At 37.3% G+C, this 14613-nt stretch overlaps 1 protein-coding gene across 1 annotated transcript in view; it reads left to right on the plus strand.

The window, feature by feature from the left end:
• The window catches only part of TRHDE (thyrotropin releasing hormone degrading enzyme), a 204650-nt gene that overhangs the window by 92315 nt on the left and 97722 nt on the right, over positions 1 to 14613 (plus strand). The window contains 1 exon segment of the mRNA XM_040553451.1: positions 8998 to 9135. Coding sequence (XP_040409385.1) covers positions 8998 to 9135 — 138 coding nt within the window.

Below are 14613 nucleotides of genomic sequence, written 5' to 3' on the forward strand. Positions count from 1 at the left end.
AACTTCCCAGGAGGTTTAGAATTTCTTGTGTTGTCCACAAGGCATTTACATACTTCATCAGGCTACATAATCTTAATGAGAAAGGAAGTCCAGTCCTCAATAAACTCTCTCCATCCTTATGCCCTGGATCCCCCTGTTGAAATGTTGCGTGAACGGTATGAAGAATGAACAGAATCATTCTGACAGAGGCTTCTGTTGCAGTAACTATAAGGTACATGAGAATTCCCCTGAGGAAGCAGGAAAAGTTTTGCTGATTTCAAAACAGGAAGGTGAGCTTTCTGTGCTGAGACCCTTCATGGTCCCACCACTGGTCTTAGTGTCCTTTTTTAAATTAAGTTAATTCAGATCAAAGTTAGAAAGTCTCCCTTCCCTCAGCTAAAAAGTAAGTCCCTGCATATTACCTTTTACTTCTTGAAGGTGAAGCTGACTTTGATTTTTAAGAATTATGTCCCCTACTGCAAGGTCATGAGACATTTGCAGTAGTAATGAATTCACCATGCTTCCCATTTCAGCCTTTTGCATTGCCTATACCCCAAAGTAAATGTTTTGAAATTCTTACTCTGAACTGTTTCAAAATCTTATTCCAAAATCTCATTCTTCAAGGTCTTTGAAGTTTAAACCATTGTTTTTTTTTTTTTTGTTTTTGTTTTTGTTGTTGTCAAGACTATTTTAAAAAGAAATCTGGCACTGCAAACCGTTCTCCCCAGAGATCAGAGAATATTGCTTAATCTTGTGTACTCAAAATGGTTGTTTGTTTGTGAATACCTTGGCTGTTGCTGTTTCATGACTTAGAAAGAGATGAGATTTCTTTGTTAGAGGCATACCATGCAACTTTTTGGTTGTCTCTCCATGCCATCAAAAATGAACAGCAGCTGGATGTGAGTTCTTGAGGTGTTAGATCTTATGAATGATAGAACAAGGTAATGTCACCTCCACAGAAGGTCCTGCTGCTTGTTTTAGGATCAGAGAAAAGAGAAAACTAAAGTGGAAAACTACGTACTGCTTATTTTCTCTTCATAGCCCTGTCTTTTCTCATCCACCCTGTCTTCTCACCTACCTTTCTCCTTTCAGAGACCCGATTGCGCCTAAATATTCTATCATCCTCTCTGGCTGTTTCTGACATTATCCTGAACTCCTTCGTATGTGGCTCTCTAAAGGAAGGAATTCCTTCCTTGAATTTATTGATTCCATGAATTTATTGATTGTTCTTTTGCCTCCTTATTTTCTGGTAGAAGGAACCATCATGTTTGCCCTTGAACGTCTCTGGTATTGGGGTAGGTATTGAGGAGTATGACAGCAGGAATTACTGACATGTAATTTTCCCTTTCATCCATCAAACGAGTGTCAAATACTTTAGCAGTCAGTACCATGCTTGATGCTGAGAAAGCATTTCACAGAACCTAGCTGTCTTCTCCATTTTCTTTATTATATAAATGTTGGCTTTGGTGACAACTTTATTGGATGAGTCAAGGTGTAGTACACTTGTGGTTACTTTGACTCCACTGCCTTCTCTATGAATTAAAGTTCTGGAATAAAATCTCCCACTTTGATGTGTGCTTACTACTTTTACATACAAGGATTGTCATATTTGCCAGAGATTTTCTTAGTATTAAACAACTGTGATTATTTATTTGGAGTAAAACTTTTTGTCTACCTGGAAGGACATCCTTCGCCTATCTTAGAGTGAATCACATTTCCTTCACACTAACATGTTCCACACTCTAGATGATGCTGCCATTACTGTGGGCAGCTGAAAATAGTGCTGTTGCTTATCAACATTTCTGTTTTAAAAATATGTGCTTCAAGAAATTACCTGTGCCTAGAAAGTTAATAGAAAACAATTTAACTAAACTTCATTACAGTAAGTACTTTGAACATCATGCAACACTCTGCCCAAATCCTTTATAAATGATCTTAATTGCCTATCTTTCTCATTGACAGGATTGAAATAATCAAAGTGAATACTGCCATTAGACACATGCTTATCTTTAATTTAGTTTGATTAACATTGCCTCCTAAAGTGTTTGTCTCCTTCCAAAAAATTTTTTAGGCATCATTTGACTTACAGAAAACCCAGAAAATCTTTATAGGTTTTGAAGTAGACTTAAGACATGGGCATTTTTGATTTATTTCATTATTATTTTGGCATTTCAGACCTGAACTGTAGCCTGCTCGATCCTTCTAGCCCAACATAAATATCATGCTGGCTCAGCATTGAGAGAGATTCAGACTCCTTTTTTAAAACTACTTTCATCTCTCTCTCCTCTCTCTCTCTCTTTTTTTTTTTTTTTTTTTGTTAAAGGCTCGTGGTGCCTGTAAGAAGTAAACCTTTAATTAATACCACATGGAGTGTTTTTTTTTCCCTCAGTAAATGCTCACTGAAGTCAATTCTTGTATGATTTTCTGTTTTAACTCAACTATGGGGGAAGCTTTCAATGTAAAATTAACTAGAATCTCATGTATAATTAACTTTGGCAAGAAAGAAGAGGTATGTAAAGGTAAGCTGGAAGACCTGGTTGCTCATTACTAGTCCTTTTTAAGTACATCAGTTTTGAAATCCTTATGCTAAATTTTGCTTATAAATAATAAAATATATTTCCATCTCCAAATTGTCTTTCTTAATACAGTTTCTCTTTTTATGCCCTGGCAAGACGCATTACTGTATGGAATTCTTAGCTTTAAATAGTTAAACTCTTAACATTTAGAGATCAGACATAAATGAATATCAACATTTAGATGAAACATTTATTCAAGAGATTGAGTACAGGTTTGGAGAATGTCAGTGTCTCTTCTTTCTTCATGTCATTATCTGCTCATCTTGAGAAAGCAGCCAAAATTACATTATTATGAGAGCTTTTGGGTCATGTGAGTTCAAATCTCCTGAGTTCAGGGTTTAGATGAAGCTTTAGTTCCTGAAAGAAACTTCAGTGAACTTGCTGAATTTCATATAATTTTGAATTAGTCACCACTTTGTCATCAGTAAAAATGAGAAAGAATCTTTTTGACAACTTTTGCCTCCCATACAAGAGGAAGATCAAGTCCAGGACTCACTGAAGGGCAACCCTACTGAAATAGGGATGCGCACTTCATCAGGAAATATAGTTAATGTGGGCAGTTCAGTGGCAAAGCAAGTAGCCATATATTTGGGGGTGTCCTTATTGAGAGATCACTTTTTAAATGTTCTGTTGTCTCGAATTTACTGCCTTTCTTTTAAAGTTGTTTGCAATATGCAGTTACTTGGAGCACAAACTGATAAGTAAGTTTTGGTGTACCTGCAAAACATGTTTGGTCCCTTCAGTGCTTAGATCACTGACCCTCATCACTTTCAGGATGGTATGGTTTAGGCATGCAAATGTTAGAGTACCTGAAAACTATTCTCATTGATGGTGACCTTTGCCAGTTGTGTCTGGAAGTTGCCTCAGTATTCCAGTCACATATGAAAGCAACTTTTTATTTAGATATTATTTACTATTTCTTAAAGTGAGAAGATTTTCCTCTACAGATTCCTTCAGTTTGTCCAGGAGGAACTTTGTACCTTGTTGCCTAATGTTTTAAAATGCTCTGGGAATAGATGTGTGAAGGGACAGTGGATCTGTGTGCATCCATTTGCTTAATGACTCATTTCTGTGAAGGCAACAAGATAACAAAACAGGATCTTGGAGTAAAGGAGTAAAACCAGCCTTCTCTGAAGCATTTTTGGGGGATAGGGCATCTTTCCTTCTGTAATGCTTCCTGTTGTGTACTGTGTTCTCCATTTCTGTAGACCTACATTTGGCACAATGAATCTGGTATACAAGCAAATTAAAGTTATACCTGAAAAACAGAGTGGTGAGAGAAAACAGCAGTTGAAGTAGTTGGCAAAACTGCACAAAAGCTCCAAATAACTACACATCTGCTTGGCAATGCAAATACTATGCATACATTACCTGAAGGTCATGAATATCTGGTTTGACATTTCATAAAAAAAATACATTTCAAATTCTCTTTCCTGATATTCAAAACTGTCGTTCTTCCTTAACTGTGAGCTTCTAGAACATCTGTATTGCTTTATAACAACAACAACAAAAAATTGTTAGCCAGTGTGAAAATTTCTCAAACACAGGGACAGAAATTTTACAGGAACTTTGACTGAAAATGTAGAAAAGGGTTATGAAGATAGATAAGTAATGGTGACATATTCATAGTTGATAAGTGTAGAATGTGTTGCAGGCCTCCTTCAACAGACTACGTACATAACTGAAGCACACCTGCAGAGATATAAATTAAAAAGCTCAGTCTGTAAGCTGCTCAAGCTATTCACAAACAATTACAGTTGTGAAGAGAGAGAGAGAAAGGCTGTGTTCATTTACCAGTAATCAGGAGAAATCCTGCAATATACACATACTTATACAGTGTTTATACACATATAGACAGAAAGAACTTGCTTTTGGCCCCTAGTGGAACTTTTCTGGCCTTAAGGTATTTTACTGAACCTTTGGTTTCCTAATAGACTATATTCCTTTGCAGTTTCTTAAATTTCACCCTGAAATGTACTGCATTAGAACTGCAGCCTCCTGGCATTGTGTATGCTAGAATTCTTTGCTTTCAAAATCTGCCCCTATTTCTTTTTCCCTATATATGCATTTTACCTATAAACCCAAGTACTGAACCCAAATGCTGATTTTGTCAGGCATGAGAGATCACTCATCTCCTTTGTATTCATGATGGCTAGTAAAGCTGAATAGTTTGGAGAAGATATTTCCAGCAAGTTTGTCAGGAAAATCATTTGCAGATTTGTTCACCAATATTAAGCTTTATTCATGTAGATTTCTCAGTCCATAAACCGTTTGAATGGCAGTCCCAGAACAAAGGCGGTGCCTTTAATACCGAGGCCTTTGATCTCTTCTGCGTACTAATTATCAGTTTTGGCTTTCATTGTGCTTTTCCTTTTGTTCCACAGTTGGATGTTTTCCATTTTTTTTTCATTTTAATTATATTCTCTGCTATTTCATATTAATTTTTAGAAATTATTTTAATGTGATTAACGAGTATTACATTATTGTCATGCTAACTTGTACTCTTACATTATGTCTCAATATGATATTGTAAAATCACCAGCAGCAACCTCTTTCCATTACATCATCGTTATCCTGTTATGCACAATAAATTTTAATGACTCTTGAAGGTAGTCTTTTCTGCCAAAAAATGTTATTTCACAATTTTTTTCTTTCAGTTTAGAGGTAGGTTACTTGAATGGTGGTCATCCTGTTGGAGAATAATACACAAAAAATGACCACATCCTTTCCATAAACCTTCCTCTGTAGAGCAAGATAAAAAGAAATTAGAACAAGAAAGCTCTTTTATGGATTGCCAGTTTCCCATTCCCGATTCTTATTGCTATGGAGTGATTTAAACTACAGATCCACATTTAGAAATCTTCACATATTTCCATTATGTAGAAGAATTGCTATAGGCGGAAAGTTTCTGACCCCATTATCAATAGCATTTGTGCTGCTTTTACCCACAGCAGTGAAATTTGAATGTTCATAATGTTTAAAGATTTACTGAGGATGAGAGAGATAAGCCACTCTAAGTGTACCAAACAGAAAAGGCCCTATCAGTCACAAGTACAAGTCATTCCTACGAAGAGACAAGTACTTGAGTCTGGTGACCACTGATGTTACGGCAATAATCTGAACACGTAAATCTTCAAAAGGCATGCTCATCTGATATAACAACACTTCAGTCTCTGCACCTGGGAGCATGCTCAAGAGTAAGAGGGAAAGCAACAAGAAGTAATTGACATTTTTTTTTCTTTTTTTTTTTTTTCTTTCTTTTTTTCTCAACACAAGAGGACCTGGTCTTCTAGACTTTGACTATTTACAGTTCCAGGAAGGCTCTAAGGAGAAGAGATGAAGAGAAAAGATGCCAAGTGGACAGTAGGAAAATAAGGAACAGAGTAACTTCCTGCTTGCTTTTAAAGAAAGGCTCAGGCTTGAGAAGCACCTCTGTCCTTATTTCAGTTTTATTTCAGAGTAGGCTTCTGCTGTTGCCATACCAATTCTTGCTCTGAGCACTGTCTTGCACTTATACACAGCTACTGACACTTTCGAGCCAAATCCCCAAAGACTCATCTGAAGCCCTTGTTTCTTTACAGGCAAATCACAGTCTTTGGCTTCTCTCTTGCAGCTGAACTCCTCGGAGGAGAGTGATCTTAAACAACATTTTGTAATTGTTTCATGTTTAGCTGCAAACTTGTCACCTACCAGGTTGCCAGCTTGCTGACCTCATTAAATGCATTCCAAGATTGATTTTATCTACAATTTCTATGCTATGTGTTTCTGTAGTCCTGTAGATATCATGTTAAAATAGATCAATTCCAGCATACTGCATAGGGTAACATAACTAGGGAAAGCCCCTCTTCTATCAGTATAAGCAGTTTGTTCACAGATGTTGGCCTTTTCCTCTTAATGTGCCGGTATGACTTTGATAGGTGTAGTGGTGTTTCTTCAACAAAATAATTAAGGTAGTTTTAGTTTCTTTCTGCTGTTCAGTTTTATGTTGTCTCTTCAAGCTGCATGTCCGCTGTCAACCAGGAAACTCCTTTCTCTTTCTCTCTCTGTGTCTCCCTGGAGCTCTGCGTATATTTGAGTCTCCTTTTCAAATCTATCTCAGAGGCTGTGTACTGAAGGGAAAAGGTGAGAATGCTTTGGAAATCCTTTTAGCTCAAAAAACTTAGCTTTATAGGTCAAAAGCCTTCTTAATTCTCACTAAAATGCAGGTGAACATATCTGACGGCATACTAGCTATTTCTGTTGTATCCCAGTGCTATGGTCTGCCATAAATTTTAAGGAAGACTTTCCAGCTATGGTAACTTGAGTGAGCTGTCATGAATCTAAAATGCTCCTTTTCTGCCCTTCAAGGGATAACCTAAGGAAAACAAAACCAAACAAAACAAAACAAAAACAAAACACCAGAAAAACAAAAGGTATCACGTTCTTTTTATATCTTTTGTATTTTTAATAGCTTTACTTTATGTTCACTACATGCTTATTTTCTTGATTCTGTGTTCTGTATTTGAAGTATTCTTGTGTGATTGTTAAATGTCCTTTTGATGAGTTAATTCTGAAAAATAAATCCACTCCCACAATTGTTTATTAATTGTGATATCCAGATGTGAGTGTGGAGATAGGTCTATACTTGTGTGTGTTCATACCTGTATGCGTTACTTACCATACTTCTGTAGAAACTGGTGTTCTGCTCCTGACTAATAGAGAACGTGAGTGAGATGTAACCAAATCATCTACAATCCTTTCTACCTCAGTAGTTTTCCTCTCACTGGGACTGTCATAATACTTGTTTCCCTACACTTGTTGTTTTCGTGTAAAAAAGGGCAGTTACTAACTGCATTCGCCTGAGAAAGTTTGGAAATGAACAATATGAACAAGACATTACTTTTTCCCTTCACAAACCTTACCTCATGCAGCCAGCTGAGAACACTAAGTGTGTGTTGGGTAATTGGCTTCCCTGCATCCCGTGCTTTTAATTGCCTGAATATGCAATCAGCTCAAGGTACATTTCTTGTGCTCTAACGAATTCTAACATAAAGGTTTATTTCCAGATGGATCAGCATTGGAACAGCTCTTCAGCTGTCTTATAAATAAAATGTAAATTAACACATTGATACCAAAACCTTGCCACCCAAGAAATTAAACATATAATTTATTATGTAATTTTGTGGCTATTTTATCTGTGGACATCAAAGTACTTTTTGACAAACATGCAGCATTCCCTAGAATTTCTTTATACTATGGCACTAGGTTAACAGTAATTCAGGAAATGCTGTACTTTAGATAAAGTTCGAGATATGCCATTTCAGGGGAAAAATGCTTATTTAAACCTTCCATAATTTTTAATTCAGTCTTTACATTTATTTGTGACTTGAAAAAACAAGGAAGTGAAGCTCTTCTTTCCCGACACAGTGTTTTGGAGTGGAGACATATATATGAATGCAATATGAGGACTTTTTCAAGCATGTCATTTCTCAACTGAAAAAGTCACATCTACTTGTACTCTAAAAGTGAATGCAGCACAGTTCATAGAGTATACATGCACATTTAATTAATGCTGCTGCCAGAGTAAATATGCAGCGGTTTTGACATACCTCTGCAATCCATATTTATAGAGGGTATAGAAATGAATTAGTATGTTGGATGTTGTTTGGGTTTGCACCTGCCTTTGATGGAGCTGTGACTTTGACTATGTCATTTGACTTCTACATGCAGCTGTGGTCTCACTTGTAAAGCGACACAGGAATGGTTTTCTTCAGATGGAGGTAATGAAATTAAGGAGATAAAGTTTGTAGAGCACACAAGCTCTTGAGGAGGAGCAATTTCTTTACAGGAATTACGAAAGATGGTGCAGATATTTGCTATGACAGTGCTGTGGGCTCTATTCATTGTACTGTCCCATGCTGACCTGCTATGTGAACTTGGCACTAATAGCCAAGTGACTTAAACCTTAATATGCCTTAGGGTCTACACAATAAAGCAGTAATAATTGTATTTACTCATCTCTGTCAAAAGTGACTGTGCCTATGTATGCAACGAGCTCTATGAGTGCTGATCTGTAGCCTACATATATTTTAGTGATTGAAGACTATGCCACTTTCTCCTCTCTCCCTAACCCCTGGTAACTGGGAGTGAATTGTCATGGTAATGAGGACTGCAGTCTGCACCTACAGATACATTTTGATTCATTGAATAGTCTTTAATTTAATTTCAGTCAGTTTGCTTTCAGCAAATGGTCTCAAGTCAGTAGGATCCCTAGATGCTAGACATAGTTCCTGTCTGTTCCATATACCTGTTCAAGATTTTAGGATGTGATGGTGGCTTACATTCAAACCAGAAGGTCTAATTTCAATCGTCTGTCATATAGAAGCTGCCTCTGATAACTGTGCATCTATATTGTTTTAAATGTATGTGTGTCTGTGATATTACTGCTTATGCTGTATTTCAGGAAAAGCAGAGATTTCTGACAGATGTCCTACATGAAGTGATGTTGCTGGATGGTTTGACCAGTTCACATCCAGTATCCCAGGAGGTGCAGCAAGCCACAGACATTGACAGGGTGTTTGACTGGATTGCATATAAAAAGGTGGGACTAATTAAACCTATCTATCTCTATAAATAGATATGTCAGTAGCTATTAGAAGATTGTGTTCCATTTGTAAAACACATACTCTTGTAAAGATACATAGACAGTTGTTAAGAGGTGGGAAACTTTAATTTGTGTGGAATATGTTTGGAATATACTACAGTAATTTTATCCAATCACCTTCAACAAATCCGGTGTTATTAAATGTTATAAATAAAGTTGGGAGGCTGTCAGAATGCAGCAAGAGGATGTGTGTGTTCTTTTAATTACTATTCATTTTGTTGAAGTGTCTGAATTGTTTTAGATGCTTTAAAAAGCAAAAAGGGTATGTAGTCTTTGTCCTCTTGAAACTCTTGAAAAATTCTTAAATCCTGAAGTTACATGTAATTTTTTTTCCTTTTTATTTTTTTTTTTTCTATGCATGAGAATTTCTTCTAAAAGGTAGTGAAAACTCTGCTCATTGCAGAAGAGTGAGAGCAGAACTGACTTGTGGCATGATGAAGGAATATGTATTAATTCTGGCAAAGTATTTCAGTGTTTCAACATGTATTTCAGTGGTAGGAATGATTCAGCCAACTTTGGGACTGAAAAACTTCTATGAAGGAGTGGGAGAGCTGCACAGTTCCACCTTCTCCATCATATGATTGGGCTTGCTGCTAGCTTCTGACCCAAAAGCTGGTGGTTTCCATCATACCACATAACGATTCTCTGCATAGTATGGTGTCCAATATTGTGCTGTAATTTCATGAGCAGGTGTTCTTGATGTGTGATGCAGAGATGTTGCCTGCAGCTTTCCACTAGGAAGGCTATACTGGTACTGTCTGCTCCACACAGTAAGAGTCTTTTGACTATCACCCTTGGACCAGATAGTATTTTCTTCTGCATCATTAGCTGCCTAATATCAGGCTGTAACAAGACAGCAGCAGCATAGCACTGACTTGCCTGCTGAGCCTCCAGTTTATCCAGCACTCATTCTGGGCTAAAAGAGAGGTATATCCTTTCTTACAGTCACCAGCTATTCCCACTCAACAAGTTATCATCTTCCATCTTCCATTAAAGGTTCTTATTCCTTTAAGAGTGCGCAAATGACAGATGTGTGTATGTGCATGTAATAGGTGTAGGACATAATATTCAAACATGAAATAGCTAGGAAAATATTCTAAAATGCTAGAGTTGCTCAAGATCCCAAGTAACGTTTGCAAAAATGCCTCAGCTGGCTTTGAAAATATGAATCTTGGTCAATTAATCTATAGTAACCAGCAACTTTTAGCATACTGAAGTATTCTCATTGTTTAAATATTTCAGTCATGTTTGACGGTGATAGCTGAACCTCGGTAGGTTCAGAGGCTTATCTCACATCAGTATGTTAATATTTCAAGCTAATTATTTTTTTCTAGTTAATATGATAGTAGTAATATCACACAGTAAACTGTAATACTTAGCACTTATCGTTTCATCATATGAACATTTTACAAACATCAAGGAATTTTCATTTACATTAAAATGACAAATAGGACACTAGGACACGTCTATATACTGTTAGCTAACTTATCCAGGCTGATAGCATCACTCAGTTTTCTCTGTGGATTGGAGTGCAATCTGTGTATTGTATCTGTCTGTCTTTTTAAAGGTTCATTTTTACTGTAACAATAGCCATGGCCAGTGGATACGGCAGCTTCCCCACTCAGCTTCTCTGATGGCCAGCTCTCCCAGAACCTTAAGTGACGCTGAATGTGTTCATATCAGGGCCTGACCACGTAAATTTTGAACCCAGTTATTTGATCTAGCAAAACAACTTGAGCAATGGCAATGGAAGAATTTACTTAGGCACTTCCTTAGGTGAGGAAATTAAAACACAGACCCTTTCACCCATAAAGTCTTTGTTTTGCTGTCTGCTTTTCTAACTAACCATTCATTCTTGTGTTTTAGATATAAACAGTATCTAACAGGAATAAACATTACCACTGGCTTCATAGCTGCTCTTTTCACTGTTTCTGTACTTTCTTCCCAGCACCTGACACTGTTCCTTCAGAGGATAAATTGGAACAAATTTAGCATTTTGTAGATCTTGCATTCTTGTTTCCTACGTAATCTTATATGCAAGCATGCATAGCTTGCACTTAAAATCAGCTTGCTTGTTGATGAAATTAACTCTTTTATGAGATAGCTAGAACCTTTGCCTATCCTTCTAGCTCTCTAATGTCTGCCAATATAAATACTGTGATGAATGGTATGTCAATAAAACCCAAGTTGTACCTGTTTAGCTGTTTGCTCAAATATATTCAGGTGCCTCAAAGCCCTCCTTACACAATGAACCCTGATTTCTATTATTGCATGTGTTTCAGGGATGGCTTTTTGGTTGTTCACTAACTTATTTTTTAAATTGCTGAAAAATATATATATATATATTTTTTTTCTCTTGACTCTAGCAAACCTTGGGTCAGGACCATCAGTGAGGCCTTTTCTACTGTCTTTATTAAAATAACCATTTTATACATTCCAGCAAAACATGCATTTTGGTATGGATTTTTTTTTTAATTCTCTTTTATTTTATTTTATTTTTAATGTCCACCTTGTGCTCCCTGGGACCTTAGACTGTCGATGCGATCTCTTTTCCCTCTTTACTGTTTTCTGTGTGAAATTGAAATGATGAAACTTTCTCCCATCTAATTTTTCTTCATTGAAATGACAGTCATGGAATGTCATTGTCATTTCATTGTCTTTACTGTCATCAGTATGGCATAAATCAGCTAGACACCATTAATATGCCCATGTCTGCTAGACACTCAGCTGTCACCTTAAAGATATGCCTCTTACTTTTTCTATACATTTTGGAGATAACCATTGAGACTGTGCTATTTAAATGCCTTGTAGCTGAATACATTTTTCATTTCCACTTTCTTGTCCTCAGTGATTGCATGTAAGAAGTCTCACGACATAAACCCCTGAAGAATGGTATTCAGGTAATCCCATAAGCAGAGTGAAACAGGCACTAGAGCACTGCAGCTCACAGCGTTTCCACTGAAGCTGTTGATGGTAGTGTTTGGCTCTTTCAAAAGCATCATACTAGTCATTCCTCAGAGAGGAACATGTCATCATCCTCCACTAGGACCACAAATATGTAAAGAAAAACAAGAAATCATGATAGTTCATTAATAAGCAAACAGTATTGGTAGATGATACAAGGCTCTCAACTCACATCAGAGAGTGGATACATCTTCATAGTGCAGCTGGAAATAAGATAGTGTCCTCCCATGATGGGAAAAGTCGTTATATCCCAAGTGCAGCAGGAAATACAGCCTGTTGAACACAAGAGTGGATCTGAGAATTGTTAAATCAAAGCAAAAAGTGTGACAGCCTTTCCTTACCAGAAATAATTGACAGCAGGAATCATAGCCCTGGAGTGCTGCATCAACAGATGAGGAGAAAGTGCAACAAGTATAACATGAGGAGCAACGATCAGCAAGGAACAGCCAGCTGTAATGAAACAGAAACAAGACAGCTGCATCACAGAGGGAGCAGCCAGACCCAGAACAGTGTGAGAGATATCCCACACAGAACTAAAGAAGTCATACCCTGGATGAGCAGTCACAGCCAGATAAGAGAAGGGATGAAAGGGCACCAAGGACAGCATAGAGAGTCAGATAATATCTGAAGTTGTTTCCATCAGGCTACTGAATGCTTTGAAATGTGCTGGTTGCAGATCTGGTAGCAATTGGAGCAGGCAAGACCAGTATGATAGAGTGTAACTATCAAAGTACCCCCAGCAGAATATGTCTTGGCAAGTGCTAAACAATAATCAAAGCAAGGAAGAGTGTGGCTGGAATAGAGAAGAATATTCTTTTTTTTTTCCTCCCTGTAAGCAATATGAGACTCTGTAGTGAGATAGTTACTGGCCCAGGCTTTGTAACACAAACAATTCATTATTTCTTAAACCTTTGTCTGTATAATTTCCTTTTCCATCTTAACTTGGTGCCATAACTTTAAAAAAGTTTTTTGCTGCTTTCTGCATCTGAATGATGGAAGGATTACTATATTTCTAACAATAATAAAGGAGGAGAGGGGGGCACCCCTTGACCTTCCCTCAAAGGCAATGTTTGGTGTTATGAAATCTGTACAACTAAAAATTTGCACAAAGAAAAGTGGTTACCTTCCCTGTGTGTTGCAAGAAACAGTTCTGGCAAAGGAAAATTTACAAAACTGAAACCAGTGGCTTGCTCACCCTTTGAGTATAGTCCTTTTTGAAAATTCAGAGTAACATGTTCTGCAAGAATTTGGAAGAATAGGAAGGCCAACTGCAGTCAGTGTAAAGGCTCTCTAAAATCTTTGTTCTTTTTTACTTCTGTTCCTCAGGAACTGAGAAAGATACTAGCACTGAAATAACAAATCAAACCCCATCTATTCTGGCCAGTAAAACCAAGATTAGTGTTGGAGTGAAATCCACTCAGTTCATGAGTGTAACATAATTGTGGCAATCTTTCTTTGCCTTACAAAATGGAATTGAGGTGCATTTGTGAAGTGACCTCATGCAAGTGATAGCAGCTCATTAACACTGAAAAAAATACTAATAGCAAAATATAGTAAACCAGGTTTTATTTTTAATTATTCACATAACTAAATTGGGAACAAGAGATGATATCCAGATAGTTTAAATTCTTATGAAACCAGGTGGCTTTGCAACCTGTTCCCTTAACACAGTGTAAAGGGAGAGCTTCTTGTTCTTCCTGACTAATTTAGCTGTGATGTCACCTGTGAATGCCATGAAGCTCTTTGCATGCATTTGATGGTAGTTTCTATTCCATGACTTGCTAGTGCAGAAGGTCAGTGCCCAGATTGCAGAAGGTGCTTTCAAAAGCCATTTGAACATAATGCATTGTATCAGAGGAAATATCTTATAATGAAAATAATTTCTTTCTGTTTAGATAAAAAGGTTGTAGGTCTCCACAGCCTCCAATATGAGAACCATTGAAACTGGAAGTTGGTGAAACCTTCGGGTTCAAGTTCAGAGCAGTCCCTGGAGTGCCTCAAGTACACTCAAATATGCAGGCCATCCCACTCCAGCCCATGGGGTGCTAGTGTGTAAAACCAGCCAGGTGCTTCAAGATACTTGAAATACTTGTCTTAAATAAGGCATTTGAGCACCTTCCTGACTCAAAACAGTCATTAGCCTATTGTATTGCTTAGTGTATACTGGCTTAGTGTTTTCTGAAGAGGAAACAGAAACCACTGTGTGAGGTGTATAAACAGCAAGATACCTACAATGCTTTAGGAGTGTTCGTTTCCCCATGCTAGAGAAAACTATACATGAGTTGGAGAAGATATAAAAAAAATGGAAAACAAATGTTAATAAAAACACTACATTTTAAAGAAGAAGCTCATTAGACTGCTCAGTCAGGCTGACACAAGGCAAAGCAATCGGGAAGCCACAGCCTGTTGCAGTACAAGACCTTCATCTGCCTGTTCCCCCTCAAAGGCAAT

The sequence above is a fragment of the Cygnus olor genome, chromosome 1 (assembly GCF_009769625.2).
Source record: "Cygnus olor isolate bCygOlo1 chromosome 1, bCygOlo1.pri.v2, whole genome shotgun sequence".
Lineage (NCBI taxonomy): Eukaryota > Metazoa > Chordata > Aves > Anseriformes > Anatidae > Cygnus > Cygnus olor.